The following is a 20059-nucleotide window of genomic DNA, read 5'->3' on the forward strand; positions in this document are numbered from 1 at the left end:
GTGTGCAAACTCGAAATCCTAGTTAGTTGGCATCGAAAGTAGAGACTCATGACAATAATGAAATTGGGATTTTTATACGAAAAGTCCAACGCGGAAGCGCGAAAACGCGACGACGCGAGAATACTACAACGCGAAAACGCGGTAACGAAGCGCTTGCCGTCCGCGGCACGTTGACGGCACCGACGACGCGAAAGGGTACTTAGCTTCCCATTCAGGCACCTTAAGATTTATCATAAATATAAAAATTTAAGATAAACCTCAAGGCACCATCCAAGTACTAAGCCCTCCCACCGCGACAAGGTGTACCCCATGGGAGGGTTATATTATATATAATTTTATATATAATATAATACATAATTTGAAATTTATTTTGTAATATAGTACATAAATTTAAATTCGCAAATATAAACGATAAATAAAAATATAAAGGATGAGAGAACATCTATTATACAAAGCAATGTTCAAAATAATTGATTTTAAATTTAATTATTGCGCGCAATTAATTTTTACATTTTTACTTTTAAATAGATATATTTTAATATTATAAACTGCGTAATTACAAAATAATTTATATTTCTTACATATAAACTTTTAAAAATATGATAAATAAAAAAATTTCTATTTTTTTATATGTGAAATATTTAAATAAATATATTAATTTGAAATGTTTTATAAAACATAAAAGTATCTGAAAATATTAATTAATAAAAAATTTTATAAATGTTTTAATTATTTTAAAATAAAATGGAATATTTTTTATAAGTATATGTATTATATATGTTACAATTTAAAATCACTATTAAATCACAATCAAAGAAATAAAACGAAACGAGAAATATGTATATTTTGAATATATATATTATTGATAAATAATTTATATATTGTTGCGTCCGCGGAACGCGGTATATATCGAACGCGCGGGACACAATCGGCATACGTTGACGCTCGTGCACTCGTAACTAATAACGCGATTTAAGGTGCACAAGAATTTTAATAAACCGCGAGTGACATATAAGAATTCAGAATAATCGTAAAATGGATCACAAATAGACGCGCGTCCGCACAGCTTAATAGCTGGGCTCAGACTCTTTGACAGTCGTTGTTTATAACAATATCTTGACATCGCGCGCGGAAACGATCTTCTTCGAAAGAATTCAACGGGTGACGAATACAGCGGGACGGGACGCGGGAACGCAACAATATAATAAATAATGAATGTGATAAATAATTTATATTAATGACTTACATTACATTTTTCATTGGTCCATCCATTTCCAAAACCTCCTTTTTTTCTTTTGTTTTCTTCACTTTTTCCTCGTGGCACTCCAATCCTCGTTGCACTCATTTGAATTCCTCGTTGCACTTACACTCATTCACGAAAAGTTCCTCGTTGCACTTGCAATTGTGTTCAGAGAAAGAATTTGATAATATATGATACGTCTCACATCACTACTTCACTGCTCAAGAGCCACTGAGCGAATGATCGTAAGTCAGAAACATTACCGCGGTACTGTTTATATCGCCAAGGTTGACTATGTAGAGAAAGAATTTGATAATATGTGAAACGTATCTCACCTCACTACTCAAAGTCACTGTGCGAATGATAATAAAGCCGTGTAACGTATTAACAATAGCGCGATACTGTTTATCAAGGTCGAACACGGTGTTATTGATAATTCTCTCGTTGCCGAAATGTTTTCTGTAATATAAAATATTCGTGCGCGGAATGTTAAATTATAGAAGTATTTTAATTTATTGATTAAGATTAATTGATTATTTATTAAACCATTCATCATGAAGTCTTTCGTTATGCTAATTATTTGCATCTATAATTCGATTGTTTTACTTCGTGTTCTCTCACAATCCAAATTATATTTAGATTGTCAAGAACGATAAAGTAACACGAATGAAATATATTTGTGACTCTAAGTATTAAAATAATAATTATTATTCGTAAAGATTGCAAACATCGATGTGATTATTTAATATGTTGGATTCTTATCATTTTATTGATTCTCGATTGAATTGTATATTGTTTATATTGTTAACAAGGATTGAGAATATTTAAAGCATTGGTCGAAATATATTTAATATATATATATATAATATATATATAATATATATATTTCTAATATTGTTAAGGAAATATCATTATAATAAGCATCAATATGATCAAAAGATCATAATATATTTAATTGTCTTGTCCCCTTTCATGTATCCCCTGTTTCAATTTTTATTCGCAGTAATGAATGATTACGATTCGATAAATATTTATCGTTGCGATACAGTTTCATGTCGTTTATCAAAAGTTAATTAATTTTTAATTATTAATATTTATAGCAAATTACGTTTCGATACTAATTGTAATCGTGTTTAGTACAAAAATTACAATATACAAAGCGTTTCTCACCACTACTTTATTACTCGAGAGTCATCGTGCGAATGATGACAAAGCCGTAACGTATAGTGTGTTACTGTTTATATTTTATATTGCCAAAGTCGAACACCGTGTTATCGGCAATTCGTTGAAATATTTTATATATTATAAAATATACACTAACGCGAAATATTAAATAACAGAAATACTTTAATTTATTGATTATTAATTAAACAATTTATCACGGAGCATTTCGTTACGTTAATTATTTGCATCTATAATTCGATTGTTTTACTTCGTGTTCTCTCAGAATCCCCCCCTCCCCAAATTATATTTAGATTGTCAAGTAGAGTGATAAAGTAACACGGATGGAATATATTTGTGACTCTAAGTATTAAAATAATAATTATTGTCCGTAAAGATCACAATGATCGAAGTGATTATTTAATATTTTGTATTCCTATCATTTTATCGATTTTCGATTAAATTGTATATTGTTTAATTAACAAGGATTGAGAATATTTAAAGCATTGGTCGAAATATATTTAATTCTAATATTGTTAAAGAAATATCATTATAATAAGCATCAATATGATTGAAAGGTCATAACATAATTAATCCTCTTATGCCCTTTTATGTATCCCCTGTTTCAATTTTTATTTGTAGTAATGAATGAATGCGATTCGATAAAGTTTTATCGTTGCGATACAGTTTTATGTCGTTAATTAATTTTTAATTAATTAATACTTATTAATATTTATAGCAAATTATGTTTCGATACTAATCGTAATCGTGTTTAGTACAAAAATTACAATATACGAAGCGTTTCGCATCACTACTTTATTACTCGAGAGTCACCGTGCGAATGATGACAAAGCCGTGATATGTATAGCGCGCTTGCTATACGTCGCCAAGGCCAAACATGATATTATTGATAATTCTCTGCCGAAATATTTTACATACTACATATACACGCGGAATTTTAAATTATAGAGGTATATTTTATTTTAAATTAATTATTAAACGATTGATATATCACGGAACCTTTTGTTATGCTAATGATTTGAATTTATTCGATTGTTTTACCGCGCTTTTCCAAAGTCAAATTTTATAATATTTAGTTTTGCATTTTAAAAGACTGACTTAGAGCGAACTAAATAAATAAATAAATAAATAAATAAATGATGTTGAGAAAAAGAAAAAGAAGACACATAAATAAATAAATAAATAATAGCGTGAAAAGAAAGAACATACTAATATTTTTATGTAATAAATTATTATTAATTAAATTATTTATACTTTTATTTATATTATTTATATTATCAGAGGAACATATGTGTTACCCTCTGAGAACATTCGTGGACATTGGTTTTGTAGTTCATGTCCACGTTTTTAATGTTCACAGAGGGAGTATCGCTTCCAGGGATCACCTAAAAGCGGGCTATGACATCTCTCAGTCTTCTCTCTGTTATTATTATGGAGTGAAATATATGTATTGAGGGCAACAATGGCCGCATTCAGCAGACTCAACTGCTAAGTAACAATCGAACGTGATTGGTTTCTACTTTCAGGTCCGACCAATCAGCGTCGAATTACATCGGAAAATCTAGTAATGTTACCCAACTGTTGAGTCCGCTGAATGCGGCCAATGCGTCTGCTACTGCGCACGCGCGAAATTTGTACTTTCGATTTTTCTGATGAAATTATACATTGAAGAGATTGAAATTTGATTAATCAGGAAACTAATAAAGAAATTTTAGCTTTTATTTGGATTAATCGAATACCAATCTTTAAATATTCAATATATAATTTGATACAGGTTTAATTTCTTACATTCAATTATATCTGTCCTTATTTTTTACTTATTGTAGCTGGACCTGTAATCAAGCTTCAGTTTATGGAAAAAATTCAGTTTTACAGATTTTAAAATAGAAGATTTTCTATATATCTTATAAAAGTTTTATTATAAACTTACATTCACATGTTTTAATTACAATGAATTGATTAAAATATTTAATTAATATTTTATTAATCTATTATCTTTTTTAATGATTTATTACATATTTCTTTTGCTAATGCGAAAGAATTAGAGTTAATAATTGGAGATTTTTATCTTATTTGTTTTAATATATGCATACAAAATTTATAGAAATTTAGCTAGATAATTTTATTGTGATTACATATATATATTTTCATTGTTTACAAAGTTGTTCAAATTTAATCCTTATACTAATGATATAATATGTAAAAACTTGGAATATCAATTAATTATGTAGAAGTACAGAATGTTGTTTAAAGACTTGTTTCGTGAAAGAAAAAAAAGATATCTATATACATGTAAACATTCACACACAGCAAAAATTTTCTTATAACGGTCACAAATTATTATAACAAAATAATCATACATGCAAAAGAAATAGATTTACTTCAAATTCTATATGTGACTTATTTAATATATATATAATATATAAGTGAGATATGTGTTTCTATCATAAATCAAAATTGCAGAAATGAAAACTATAATATATTCCCCATATTTTTATGTATCTTATTTTTCTTGCCATAAAAACAATTTATATTTATCTACATGTTGCGGTAAAAGTTTATTTCTAATCGTCCTATGTCTTTTAAGTTTTAATCAATAGATGGTTTTGTTCGTCTGCGATGATGATTTCGTGCTAGTGCGTGAATAATCGTCACTAGGAAGTAGCAGACCATTACTGTTACAAATTTGTCAAACAACCATGATATTGTTGTTGTTCCATCCTACAAGAACATGTTTATTTTGAGATTGATCTCAACACATATTGCTTATTATAATTTATAAAATTGACTTACCATAGATGACTTAACATGTAGCTTTTGTTTCTGTTCAACAAAATATTTCTTTAATGGTTCTTGGAATTTTTTACCAATAAATGGTATGATTGCTAATAAGCTAATAAATTTATCTAAAAGTTCCTCATTAAAGGCTATGATTACTGCTAATTGTTGTATATGCATTTTGATGACAGCTTTTCCTATTAATGTCGCACCAAAGAATGTCCAGAATGGAATGAGATAATGTCCACATGTCAAACCAGCCAGGTCAAACAGTGGATTTGGAATCTGTAAAATTTTATTTTGATAAGCGCAATATGAAAAATAGATCATATTATATTACCTATAAAAATTTTGCAAAAAAAAAAAGATTTAATACATACTGATGCGCAAGCTAATATGCCCCAGAATCCAGCTTTCTCAACAAATTGCTTCATATATAATTTGATACGCATTACAAATGATACATCTTTCTCATTTTCTAATTCTTCCAAAGCTTCTAACTCTTTTAAATCTTGATTTTCATTTTTACTATTTTGTCCACTTATCCTTGCAGCTCTAGCCATAAAATATGGTGGTAACTCGCCAAGTGCAGTACCAGCTCCCCATAACATGGCTTCTACACGTACTTTTTTCATAATATTTAATATACCTACTGCCCACATTGGATCAATTTTTGTTGGGCATACTATCTGATCAGGATATGGTGGTTCAGGAAAATTTAAAGCACCACATTCATATGCTGCCATAGTAACAGCTGCTATGTGTGGCCCTAAATATAACACAAAAGTATGCAGACCTGTTCCAAGACCTACACTTGATAATACACCTAACCCTATCCAATACAACCACCATATAATCTTGGTTTCCCATAACTTAAAAATCTAGAAATAAAAAACAAAAGAATTATTTTGTATCAAGATAACATAGACATTTTTTATAAACACATTCATATATTACATATACATTATAATGTATATACATATATAATTTTACTTATATTTATTATGTATTTATTTTTATATGATATTCCTTATTTTATTCATATATAATTTCACCTAAAGCTTTTTTCTTGCAAACTTAAAGACAGCAAAAAATTTTTTTGGCATTTTCATTTTGACTAAAATCTCTAATTAAACAGTAAAATATATAGTATCTTCCAAGGAAATAGAAGAAATTTTCATTAAACAAAATTATAATTTATATATATATATTGATTTTTCTATTTATTTTATGTATAACAGTATTTTATATATAATAGTAAGAGAAAACAATTAAATATTGCAAGTGCACAATTGCACTTGTATAAAAATAGAACCATTAATCAATTCTCTACTAATTATCCTATAAAAAATGTTAATGATTATTTTGAGGAAAATAAAAAATACTTTATAAGATATATTTTGTCACTTAAACTTACTAAAATAAATTATGAAGTATATTATATTTTTCTTTGTAATTTAGGCTTTAATTAAAATTCTAGCCAAATTAATTCTACTTGAAATTAACTGAAGAGTATGATTATATTATCTATTAATTCTCCTGATTAATGTCCTTTATTTTTTTAAATTATTTATAACTCAAAAGTTATAAATGCTCAATATGTAAAAAAAAGTCAATTCTAAATTGAAAATCAAAGAATCTACAATTGAAAATGAGATTTACAGCCGTATGTGTGTATATAATCTAGTAATTTTTTTAATTTTTAAATGGTGCTTGAAACTGATTGTTTTCTTATGTTTCAAAAGATATTCTATAAAATTTTTTGTTAGTTTGAAGCAAAATAAGAAAAAAGCAAGATAAGAATAAAAATGACAGAGATAAGAAAAGTAAACAATTTTTAGTAAAGCTTAGATATCATCAAATATGATGATAATCAGATATAAGAAATCAGAGAGAATAACTTTTATTATATATCAAATCATATTTTTCAGTTATTCAGTTAAACAAATTTTACAGTATTTTAATTTAAAGCTTAGTTAGTTATGAAAATATATATGTATTAAATATTAATATAAAGGTATATATTAAAGATTGGAAATAGCAATATGATTAATGATGATCTGTCTTGATATTTCATTGCAATAAAATTTCTTCTGTTTAGATGAATTAAAAAAAGTATTAAAATATATAAAATATATAAAATATAGTTAAAATATATAAAATATAATAAAAAATATATATTAAAAAAATGGTTCTCGGATTATGATATTTCAAAAAAATTAAATAAAGAATTGTATATGGAGTAATATAATAAGTCTATTAATATATCTTCAAAATTATAAATGACACAACACACACATACCTCTTGTTGTGGACCAGATATTCGGCCTGATAGGAGAAATAGTAATATAATTGAAATTATAGTGCATACTGTTCGTTTGTAAAGCAAAGTTTTCTTCACTAAACTAAGTATATTAATGAACACTTCGTTAAAAAAATAATGTAATGTTGTAATTGGATGTTGCCAGAGTGTTAAATGATCTGGATCCAAATTCTGAATTGAAACATTGTGTGGATGGCTTAAACTGTGTTCCATTGGAGTGGATATTTTTTTCTCAGAAATTTTCTGAGCACCATTAGTAGGAGCTTGCTCTTTTGGACGTTGAATGGCAGTATAATTACCCAACATAGTTCTTTCTAAATAATTAATCTGTAAATAAAATTTAAAAGATTAAATATGATTTAACAATAAATATATATATGTATGTGTGTTGTGTATATGTATGTGTGTGTATGCTTGTGATAGAATACTAGTATTTTTTTATAAATAGTTTTGAAAATACAAAATAGCAAGCCTTGTTACAATATGGTCTTCACCATTATTGTGAATTCACTGTGATAAATGTGGAACACTCATATATAATAAAAAATATTGAGAAACTATCTGACATTATCATTAAAAAATGTTAGACAGTAAAAGAGCTCTAAACCAAAGGTCAAATCGTACTATTCAACATAAATATATAAGAATTACTAATTTTATTTCTTAAAGTTATAAAACGATGTTATTACTCTTTCTAACAAAGTAATATATCACTATCAGTAAACAGTAAAAATATACTTATATAATAAAATATTTAGAATTCTAAAATATAAATTTTTTGGAATGTTGAATTAAACGTAATATTGCATTACGTTCAAAAATAGACACTATGCATATTCATGTTTCATTAAAATCTACAAATATTATTAATTTATGATATCCATATGAAGCACATTATAAGCTGTTATACTTTACTTGAAAATTATATGCTATTTTTTAGCTTTATTCTACCTTATTCTCAACAAGATTACAAATACAAAAAATATTATATGTGAAGAAAGAAATTTTACTATATTAATTCTTTGAGTACAATCAATTCATAAATTCTAATTAATTTCAATTCTTTACTATATATCACAATTTATTACAATCTAGAACAAGACAAAGAAGCAATTATATCTTGCTCTTTAAGAGCAATTAATAATGTAACTTTACTGAAGGTATAAAAAATAAAATTTGAAAAATTTGCCATCTTATATACTTTTTGGTGTCATTCAATGGTTTAATGATATTGTATAACAAATAAAAGTGCAATTTTATTAAATACTTGCGACATAATCTTCAATTAATATTTTCTTTATAAGATAAAAATGTGTGTCACAATTTTGTTAATATTTATGCAAAATAAAAATTAAATATTTAAACTAGAATATTTAAACTAGAATCTAAATAATAATTCTCAATATTGCATAAATCATTTGTAAGGTTATACAATCTTAAGTATGTGATAAATTTACTCAAATTGATGATTGTATTTTAAATTACAGCAGAATTAAAGTGTTAAAATAAAGGACTTATAAATCCCATCAATTAATATTCTTATGATAAAAAAACAAATATTGTAAGACGTAAATATTATAATAACGTAAATAGCATTATTGCTGTTTAATATGTTTGATACAAAATTTTTTATATAATATATTAATAAAAGAAATGTTTTGTCAGATATTTCCTTCATTAAAAAGTTTGTATATCTATTTATCTTTGCAAAAATAGATGCATTAAAAAAATATCTATCTTCATTCATCTACATATATTAAAGTTACTACTATGTTTATAACCAAAAATCATAAACACAAAGAATCATAACTCTAAAAGCTCGGTAAATTCAATATAATTATTAATCAAACCTCTTATGAATGGCTATGATAAATCGAAAAAATAGACTTTTCAAGAACTTTATAAGAAAACATATCGAATATATATATATATATCAAATTAATATATAATTATGTTCTTGAAATTTCAACTTTCCTAACTGACACTTCTCGACATAAAGCGTACAACAAATACTAACTATATTTATAAAAAATAATAGATTTCACATAAATGTGAATTACCTTTTCAACCTCTTGTAAGATCTATTTTAATTCGATATATAATACTAAGATGGAAATTTTACATTCCTACATCATCATGGGAACATAATTTCTTATAAAATTTTCAAAAATCTCCAACTTTCGCACAAAACACACTGCCTTATATCGTGGCACGATTAATTAAACTGTCAATTCACTCGTGTGACGTGTATATCACTTATCACTCCCTAATCATACATATATGTGTATGTATGTATGTGTACGTATATATATAATATATACATATATCTCCACGTAATAAATATGTAGTGTGTAAATCTTGCGCGAAAATATGTATCACACATAAAAATGTTAAAACTATATTAGAGAAGCTCAATCAGTCTCATCTTGCCTTTCTTTATAAACATCTGTTTTTCTGGGACATATCGTTACTTTTCCTTTCTATACCCATTTTACTCCTTTTTCAATTGTTTCTCTCTTATTGTTAAAAAGAGATAGGTTTAATAGGTTTCTCTTTAAGTTGTACCACAGACTTCTATATACCAGACTGCTAACTCTTCAAATTTTACTTATATGAAGTATCCAAATGCACAATAGGTGCATTCAGCAGAAAAAAAATGCTTAGTAGCAACGTGATTGGCTCTGAAATAGACAGCAAGAAAAGGGTGGGACCCGATTGACCACGTCGCCAATTGGCCAATTCAAAATAGGACTCTCTGATTGGTTAATAGTTGCTGATTATCCTAGGCATAGGTCGATATAATTGGCTGTGGTCAATCGCAACGTGGTCAAACGAGACGCTCCCGCAAGAAAACAACAGACACGATGTAATTGGTTATCGGCTAGGGAATTTTTAAGTTCCGAAAATTTTTGTATTTGATAGCCAATCGTGTGACAGTGCAGTTCTCACCGGAAGCTTCAAACTGTAGGAAGCTAGCGATCTAGAAACTATAGAAGTCTATGTTGGCGAAATTGCATAGGCTTCAGCAAAGGTTTCAGAAGCCATTACATGAGATTGTTTGTGAAAAAATGCTGTTAACAATCAATTAATTATATTATGATTGATGTCATGTAAGGATTGACGGACATCGTGATAAAATGTACGTATAATTTCGTTATTTAATTAATCGACTAATTGTGCAATATGTCACTCTGCCTCTGCTCTGTGTTGCACGCGGTTACCTGTATTCCGGAATTAAAATTACATTTAAAATGATCTATATTATCGTAGCTTTGTAAGACGAGATTTAATCTGAGATATTCATTATCAAGTCATTTTATATAAAAAGGAAATGTATCTACATTGTATATAATTTTTGAAATTTACATATTATTATTTTACATTTTAGCTCTCAAAAACAATTTGAAGTCATGTCTATTCCACCATATTTGCTGGGTCCAAACCCATGGGCCACAATGATGGCCCAGCAACAAGCTCAATTGGCAGCTGCCCAAGCGCATGCCCAGGCTGCGGCTCATGCACAAGCTGCTCATCATGCTCATATGCAGGTTATAGCTGGGCCACCGTTGCCTCAGATTCCTAAACAACCAGAAGTATTGTCTGAGGACAAACTTCAAGAAAAAGGTAATTTTTGAAAATAATTAACGATTATTTATATATAGTTTCTTTATAACAATTTTAATTGTTCTAGCACAAAAATGGCAGCAGTTGCAGTCAAAACGATTTGCGGAAAAGAGGAAGTTTGGCTTTGTAGATGCTCAAAAAGAAGACATGCCAGCTGAACATATAAGAAAAATCATTAGAGACCATGGTGATATGAGCAGTAGAAAATACAGACACGATAAACGTGTTTATTTAGGGTAAATTATGGTTAAAAATACAATCATAATCAAACAAATATACAATCAGATTTTCTATAAATGTATCTGTTACAGGGCGTTAAAATATATGCCACATGCTGTTATGAAACTATTGGAAAATATGCCTATGCCATGGGAACAAATAAGAGATGTAAAGGTCTTATATCATATTACAGGAGCCATTACATTTGTCAATGAAATTCCTTGGGTTATAGAGCCTGTGTATATAGCTCAATGGGGGTAATGCAAGCATGAATTTTGCCTTTATTCAATTTAATTAGCAAATTATATTAAAAGTTTTATTTTTTCTCCAGCACTATGTGGATTATGATGAGACGAGAAAAAAGGGATCGTAGACACTTTAAGAGAATGAGATTCCCACCTTTTGATGATGAAGAGCCTCCTCTAGATTATGCGGACAATGTTTTGGATGTTGAACCTTTAGAGGCTATACAAATTGAACTTGATTCGGAGGAAGATGAATCTGTTGCATCATGGTTTTATGAACACAAACCATTAGTTGGAACAAAGTAAGTTGACACATATTAGCATTATACATGAATAATTATAAAAGAAAAAAAAAAGGATTGTTTTTTGGTACATCTTAACTCATTTGTTCCTTAATGATGAAAAGCGTAGGGGTCCTGAAATCAACTAGACATGTGAGTTGACAACTGGAATCACTGGATATCATTAAGATGATATGAGTTATTCAGTTGGACAAAATGCTATACTGAAAGAATTCTTAAGAATGTCATTTATTCTCTGCATACATAATAAAATCTAAATAATAAAACATATTTCAGACATGTTAATGGATCTACATATCGAAGATGGAATCTGACATTACCACAAATGGCTACTTTGTATCGTTTGGCTAATCAATTGTTGACTGATTTAGTGGATCAAAATTTTTTCTATCTATTTGATCCCAAATCATTCTTTACTGCAAAAGCCTTAAATATGGCTATCCCTGGAGGACCAAAATTCGAGCCTCTGGTAAAAGATTCAAATGCTGCTGATGAAGATTGGAATGAATTCAATGACATAAATAAGATTATCATCAGGCAACCTATTAGGACAGAATATAGGATTGCATTTCCTTATTTGTACAATAATATGCCACACTTTGTTCATCTTTCTTGGTAAGCTGTAATATCTGGTTAAATTTTTTTTTATTAAATTTAATTCCACACTAGTTTTAAGGTCTGATTATCAATATAAAACGATCTTCCTAGCAGTGTGGTAAAGCAAATTTAGTGATTGTTATTTGTTCTTTTATGAAGATTATAAAAAGAAACCGCTGACATCACATACAATATCATATTTTTTTAAATAAAAATATTTTTCTACATTATTTTTTTATATTATATTAATTTATTAATTTATACATATACATTTTATACAGGTATCATGCACCAAATGTCGTATACATAAAGACCGAAGATCCAGATTTGCCTGCATTTTATTTTGATCCATTAATTAATCCAATTTCTCATAGAAATTCACTAAAGGTAAATTTTAAATAATTTTAAATTAAAGAAATACAATAATTCTATATAAATTAGTACAATAATTTTTTATATATTATTCAATTATTATCAGACAATGGAACCACAAATAGAAGATGATGAAGACTTTATTCTACCTGGCGAAGTGCAACCATTCCTTCAGGAGATACCTCTTTATACTGATAATACAGCTAATGGAATAGCCCTTTTATGGGCGCCGAGGCCGTTTAATACGCGTTCTGGCAGAACAAGAAGAGCCATTGACATTCCATTAGTAAAGTCATGGTACAGAGAGCACTGTCCACCCGGTCAACCTGTAAAAGTACGAGTCAGTTATCAGAAATTGTTGAAATATTTCGTTCTGAACGCTTTGAAGCATAGACCACCGAAACCTCAAAAGAAACGCTACTTATTCCGCTCTTTTAAATCGACCAAGTTCTTTCAAACAACGACGATAGATTGGGTAGAAGCCGGTCTGCAAGTGTGTCGCCAAGGATATAACATGTTGAATCTACTAATACATCGAAAAAATCTCAACTATCTTCATTTGGATTACAACTTTAATTTGAAACCTGTCAAAACGCTTACAACAAAGGAGAGAAAGAAATCGCGTTTTGGTAACGCTTTCCATTTGTGTCGCGAAATTCTCCGCCTAACTAAACTTATTATCGATTCTCACGTTCAGTATCGGCTGAATAACGTGGATGCTTTTCAACTCGCTGATGGGCTGCAGTATATTTTCGCACACGTCGGTCAATTAACCGGCATGTATCGCTATAAGTATAAATTGATGCGGCAGATCAGAATGTGTAAGGATTTGAAGCACTTAATTTATTACCGTTTTAATACCGGACCAGTTGGTAAAGGACCTGGCTGTGGATTCTGGGCACCTGGCTGGCGTGTTTGGTTGTTCTTTATGAGAGGTATCACTCCGTTATTAGAAAGGTGGCTGGGTAATTTATTGTCGAGACAATTCGAGGGCCGTCATTCGAAGGGCGTAGCAAAGACGGTAACGAAGCAGCGAGTTGAATCACACTTCGATCTCGAATTACGAGCATCTGTTATGCATGATATAGTCGATATGATGCCTGAGGGAATAAAACAGAACAAGGCGCGAACAATTCTTCAGCATTTGAGCGAAGCTTGGCGCTGTTGGAAAGCGAATATTCCATGGAAAGTGCCTGGTTTGCCGATTCCAATCGAAAACATGATACTGCGTTATGTCAAGATGAAAGCCGATTGGTGGACGAATACCGCTCATTACAATCGAGAAAGAATTCGACGCGGAGCTACGGTAGACAAAACTGTGTGTAAAAAGAATCTTGGCCGCCTAACGCGTCTGTATTTGAAAGCTGAGCAGGAACGACAACACAATTATTTGAAGGATGGTCCATATATATCGCCGGAAGAAGCTGTAGCCATATTCACAACATCGGTTCATTGGTTAGAGTCTCGAAGATTCGCGCCAATACCTTTTCCACCATTATCTTACAAACATGATACAAAATTATTGATATTAGCTCTGGAACGCTTGAAAGAAGCCTACAGTGTTAAATCTAGGCTGAATCAAAGTCAACGAGAAGAATTGGGCTTAATAGAACAAGCATATGATAATCCACATGAGGCATTATCCAGAATTAAGCGACATTTGTTAACGCAGAGAGCTTTTAAGGAAGTTGGCATTGAATTTATGGATCTTTACAGTCATTTGATTCCCGTGTACGATGTGGAGCCACTTGAAAAAATCACGGACGCCTATCTAGATCAGTATTTATGGTATGAGGCAGACAAAAGGCGATTGTTCCCACCATGGGTGAAACCAGCTGATACGGAACCACCGCCACTTCTTGTTTACAAATGGTGTCAAGGTATCAACAATCTCCAGGATGTTTGGGATGTTAGTGAAGGCGAATGTAATGTATTACTAGAATCTAAATTTGAGAAACTGTACGAGAAAATCGATCTTACACTACTCAACAGACTGTTACGTTTAATAGTCGATCATAACATTGCCGATTACATGACAGCGAAAAATAATGTCGTTATCAATTATAAAGACATGAATCACACTAATAGCTATGGTATTATTAGAGGATTGCAATTCGCTTCTTTTATTGCCCAATATTATGGACTAGTGTTGGATCTACTAGTATTGGGTCTTCAGCGAGCCAGCGAGATGGCCGGTCCGCCGCAAATGCCAAACGACTTTCTTACGTTCCAGGATGTTGCTTCTGAAACAGCGCATCCTATTCGATTATATTGCCGCTATGTCGATAGGATCCATCTATTTTTGCGCTTTTCCGCCGATGAGGCGAGAGATCTCATTCAGCGTTATCTCACTGAACATCCCGATCCAAATAACGAAAACATTGTCGGCTACAATAATAAAAAATGTTGGCCACGAGACGCCCGTATGAGATTGATGAAGCACGATGTGAACCTGGGTCGCGCTGTTTTCTGGGATATCAAGAACCGACTTCCACGTTCCACTACTACTATCCAATGGGAGAACAGTTTCGTCAGTGTCTATAGTAAGGACAATCCCAATCTGCTGTTCAATATGAGCGGTTTTGAGTGTAGAATTTTGCCCAAATGCAGAACAACTCATGAGGAGTTTACACACCGAGATGGTGTCTGGAATCTTCAGAATGAGATCACGAAGGAAAGAACCGCGCAATGTTTCTTGCGCGTCGACGACGAGAGCTTGCAGCGTTTCCACAATCGAGTTAGACAAATTTTAATGGCTTCAGGCTCGACCACATTCACGAAAATCGTAAATAAATGGAACACTGCTTTGATTGGTCTGATGACTTATTTCAGGGAAGCAGTGGTGAATACACAAGAGTTACTGGATCTTCTAGTCAAATGCGAGAACAAGATTCAAACGCGTATCAAGATTGGATTGAACTCCAAGATGCCGTCGCGTTTTCCACCCGTTGTCTTTTATACTCCGAAGGAATTGGGTGGTCTTGGTATGCTGTCGATGGGTCATGTGTTGATACCTCAGTCGGACTTGAGATGGTCGAAACAAACTGACGTAGGCATTACTCACTTTCGTTCAGGTATGAGTCACGATGAAGATCAATTGATTCCAAATTTATATCGCTATATACAACCCTGGGAGTCAGAATTTATCGATTCTCAACGTGTGTGGGCGGAATATGCCCTAAAACGACAAGAAGCCAATGCTCAGAATCGCAGGCTGACATTGGAAGATCTTGAGGATAGCTGGGATCGTGGTATTCCCAGGATAAATACATTATTCCAGAAAGATCGTCACACACTAGCCTATGACAAAGGTTGGCGTATTCGTACAGAATTCAAGCAATATCAAGTGTTGAAACAGAATCCATTTTGGTGGACACATCAGCGTCACGACGGAAAACTGTGGAATCTAAATAATTATCGAACCGATATGATCCAGGCGCTAGGCGGCGTCGAGGGCATTCTTGAGCACACTCTTTTTAAGGGTACCTATTTTCCGACATGGGAAGGTCTCTTCTGGGAAAAGGCATCCGGTTTTGAAGAGTCCATGAAATATAAAAAACTGACTAACGCGCAACGTTCCGGTCTCAATCAGATTCCTAATCGTAGATTCACTCTGTGGTGGTCGCCTACTATTAATCGTGCGAATGTTTATGTCGGTTTCCAAGTACAACTTGATTTGACAGGAATATTTATGCACGGTAAAATACCGACTCTAAAAATCTCATTAATTCAAATATTCCGTGCTCATTTGTGGCAAAAGGTGCACGAGTCTATCGTGATGGATCTTTGCCAGGTGTTCGATCAAGAACTGGACGCACTGGAAATTGAGACTGTACAAAAAGAAACAATACATCCGAGAAAGTCTTACAAGATGAATTCTTCATGTGCTGACATCCTTCTATTCTCTGCCTACAAGTGGACTGTATCTCGACCATCACTCCTTGCTGATTCGAAAGATGTAATGGACAATACCACTACGCAAAAGTATTGGATTGACGTTCAATTGAGATGGGGCGATTATGACTCACATGACATCGAACGATACGCTCGAGCTAAATTCCTGGATTATACAACAGATAACATGTCAATATACCCATCTCCCACTGGTCTCTTAATAGCTATTGATTTGGCCTATAACTTGCACAGCGCGTATGGTAATTGGTTTCCTGGCTGCAAACCACTCATACAGCAAGCCATGGCAAAGATTATGAAAGCAAATCCTGCTTTATATGTATTACGCGAACGCATTCGTAAAGCCTTACAGCTATATTCGTCTGAGCCTACGGAACCTTATCTCTCTTCGCAAAATTATGGTGAACTCTTCTCCAATCAAATCATATGGTTTGTTGATGACACAAATGTATATCGCGTGACGATTCACAAAACTTTTGAGGGCAATTTGACGACAAAACCAATCAATGGTGCAATTTTCATCTTCAATCCACGCACGGGACAATTGTTTTTGAAAATTATTCATACCTCCGTCTGGGCGGGCCAGAAACGTCTCGGTCAATTAGCCAAGTGGAAGACCGCCGAGGAAGTTGCTGCGTTGATTCGCTCCCTGCCTGTAGAAGAACAGCCGAAACAAATTATCGTTACTAGAAAGGGAATGTTAGATCCGCTAGAAGTGCACTTGCTGGACTTCCCCAATATAGTCATTAAAGGATCTGAATTACAGTTACCGTTCCAGGCATGTCTCAAGGTGGAGAAGTTCGGTGATTTGATCCTGAAGGCAACCGAGCCGCAGATGGTACTATTCAATCTTTACGATGACTGGTTGAAAACTATTTCGTCTTACACCGCGTTCTCACGACTGATTCTGATCTTACGGGCTCTACATGTCAATACCGAAAGAACAAAAGTCGTATTAAAGCCCGATAAAACTACCATCACTGAGCCACATCACATATGGCCATCGCTGACGGACGATGAGTGGATCAAGGTGGAAGTGCAGCTGAAGGATCTGATCTTGGCGGATTACGGCAAGAAAAATAATGTCAACGTTGCGTCACTCACGCAATCTGAAATTCGTGATATCATTCTGGGTATGGAGATAAGTGCGCCGTCCGCACAACGTCAACAAATTGCTGAAATTGAGAAGCAAACTAAAGAGCAGAGTCAGCTTACCGCTACTACTACGCGAACGGTGAACAAGCATGGTGATGAGATTATTACTGCGACCACGTCCAACTACGAGACACAGACTTTCAGCTCAAAAACTGAATGGCGAGTACGCGCCATTTCCGCGACCAATCTTCATCTTCGGACAAATCATATCTATGTCTCGTCTGATGACATCAAAGAAACTGGTTATACTTACATCTTGCCGAAGAATGTGCTAAAGAAATTCGTTACGATCTCCGATCTGCGAGCGCAAATCGCCGGCTACCTATACGGTATCAGCCCTCCTGATAATCCTCAGGTGAAGTATTATTTATTAAAATTATCAAAAATAATATATTTTTTAATATCGTTTATCCTTTAAACTTTTTTCGATTTTATTAGCTCTCTATAATAGATTATTTAATTATTTCTATTTCTAAAAAGCATTTTATCTTAAAACACTTATAATTATCTTTTTTAAGAATTCAATATAAAATTTTAACTGTATATTCTCCCTAGAAGTATATGATGCTTTAAGAACATGTAAAAAAAATAAATTAATTTTTTTATCTCGTTAAAAATATAGAATGTTTGTCTAAAATATGTAATATTAAAAACAGATATATATGAAAATCATATATGTACATTTTTATACTGATTTTTTTGTCTTAATTAATTGAGTTTTGTTTTATATGTATATAATAGGTGAAAGAAATCAGATGCATTGTAATGGCACCACAATGGGGAACCCATCAAACTGTTCATCTCCCAAACACATTACCTAATCATCAATACTTGAAGGAGATGGAACCACTAGGATGGATACATACGCAGCCCAACGAGCTGCCACAATTATCGCCACAGGATATATCCACTCATGCCCGTATTATGGCGGAGAATTCCATCTGGGACGGCGAGAAGACTATCGTTATCACTTGCAGTTTCACACCCGGCTCTTGCTCTCTTACAGCGTACAAATTGACTCCGAGTGGCTTTGAGTGGGGTAAACAAAATACTGACAAGGGAAATAATCCAAAAGGTTATCTACCTAGTCATTATGAGAAAGTACAAATGCTTCTATCCGATCGTTTCCTCGGCTTTTTCATGGTGCCGAGCCAAGGTTCGTGGAACTACAATTTTATGGGTGTAAGGCATGATCCCAACATGAAATACGAGCTGCAATTGGCGAATCCAAAAGAATTTTATCACGAAGTACATAGGCCGGCTCATTTTCTCAATTTCTCGAGCTTGGAAGATGGTGAAGGCGTCGGAGCTGATCGAGAAGACATGTTTGCATAAATTCAAATCTTTCTACAATAGTTTTTAATTAACAGTAATTAATGAAAATATAGGATGCATACAAATAATGTATAAGTCTATAATACTTGTAATACTTGTTTTCCTATTTCCTTGTCTAATTATTATATACATAGGCAATTATAAATAAATACATGTAATAAAAACAATATGTGAAAGTTTGTTGAATAATATTTGTAATATTTTTTATTTTCCATCTTATCTAATTATATACACAGGCGATTATACAAATACATAAACGTAATAATAGGAATATAGATTAAAGCCGAATATTATATTTAAGGAATGACAGAAGTGACATGTACCAATTCTGAATAGAAACTTTATAAAATATGAATCACAACTACAGACTTTTGTATATTATACCGCTAACATGACTTAATTTTATGTGACAAATGTGACTATAATATTACATAAATATGATTATAATATGACATAAATATGACAAGGACAATCAGTTTCTGGATAGGTAGAGAATGTCATCGGGTGTCGCAGAATTTGATGACTCTTAACAACGTAATAGTAATGTGAACGTTGTGTAATATGAATTTTGTAATACGAACATACATTTTAAAGAAAAACTAAGACGATGAAGAATATCAAGTGTGTGTATAGTGCACACGTAAAAATAAGAAATATGCCAATAATGTATAGCATACTCCTATCCAAGTAAATATTTTAAAAGAAACATCAAATTTTTTAAGTAAGTACACAGCTTTTCTTTTTATTTTTTTAAAAATTGAACTAGACTTTTCTA

At 31.8% G+C, this 20059-nt stretch overlaps 2 protein-coding genes across 5 annotated transcripts; one reads left to right on the forward strand and one right to left on the reverse strand.

Moving 5' to 3' along the window:
- Positions 1-4902: 4902 nt before the first annotated feature.
- Positions 4903-10105, reverse strand: LOC145966749 (vacuole membrane protein 1). 4 transcript variants are annotated; one of them, XM_083091080.1, is made up of 5 exons: positions 9954-10105; positions 7503-7850; positions 5581-6081; positions 5216-5485; positions 4903-5143 (listed from the first exon to the last, which is right to left on the reverse strand). In XM_083091080.1, exons 2-5 carry the CDS (start codon positions 7827-7829, stop codon positions 5012-5014), a joined length of 1230 nt encoding a protein of 409 aa, XP_082947206.1. In that variant the 5' UTR covers positions 7830-7850; positions 9954-10105; the 3' UTR covers positions 4903-5011. The 4 variants fall into 4 exon arrangements, with proteins under 4 accessions (XP_082947206.1, XP_082947205.1, XP_082947204.1 ...); XM_083091079.1 differs by having other exon boundaries at positions 9584-10093; XM_083091078.1 differs by lacking the exon at positions 9954-10105 and adding an exon at positions 8018-8101.
- A 421-nt stretch (positions 10106-10526) lies between these two features.
- Prp8 (pre-mRNA processing factor 8) lies at positions 10527-19475 on the forward strand. Its single transcript, XM_083092148.1, has 9 exons — positions 10527-10662; positions 10912-11147; positions 11215-11383; positions 11459-11623; positions 11698-11913; positions 12190-12528; positions 12792-12897; positions 12989-18304; positions 18691-19475. The coding sequence occupies exons 2-9, from the start codon at positions 10934-10936 to the stop codon at positions 19282-19284; spliced, it is 7119 nt and encodes a 2372-aa protein (XP_082948274.1). The 5' UTR covers positions 10527-10662; positions 10912-10933; the 3' UTR covers positions 19285-19475.
- Positions 19476-20059: the final 584 nt, after the last annotated feature.

Source organism: Camponotus vicinus, unplaced genomic scaffold, assembly GCF_025532165.1.
Source record: "Camponotus vicinus isolate PSW18456_S1 unplaced genomic scaffold, iyCamVici1.0 SCAF_2, whole genome shotgun sequence".
In the NCBI taxonomy this organism is placed as follows: Eukaryota; Metazoa; Arthropoda; class Insecta; order Hymenoptera; family Formicidae; genus Camponotus; species Camponotus vicinus.

Excerpts from the sequence above, each read along its gene's own strand:
- LOC145966749 (XM_083091078.1), bottom strand. Across the intron at positions 6,082-7,502 it reads TATCTGGTCCACAACAAGAG|ATTTTTAAGTTATGGGAAAC; the intron begins GTATGTGTGTGT and ends TTTTATTTCTAG. Across the intron at positions 5,486-5,580 it reads GCATATTAGCTTGCGCATCA|ATTCCAAATCCACTGTTTGA; the intron begins GTATGTATTAAA and ends AAAATTTTACAG.
- Prp8 (XM_083092148.1), top strand. The coding sequence starts at position 10,934 with ATGTCTATTCCACCATATTTGCTGGGTCCAAACCCATGGGCCACAATG. Across the intron at positions 11,384-11,458 it reads GATAAACGTGTTTATTTAGG|GGCGTTAAAATATATGCCAC; the intron begins GTAAATTATGGT and ends TATCTGTTACAG. Across the intron at positions 18,305-18,690 it reads GCCCTCCTGATAATCCTCAG|GTGAAAGAAATCAGATGCAT; the intron begins GTGAAGTATTAT and ends TGTATATAATAG.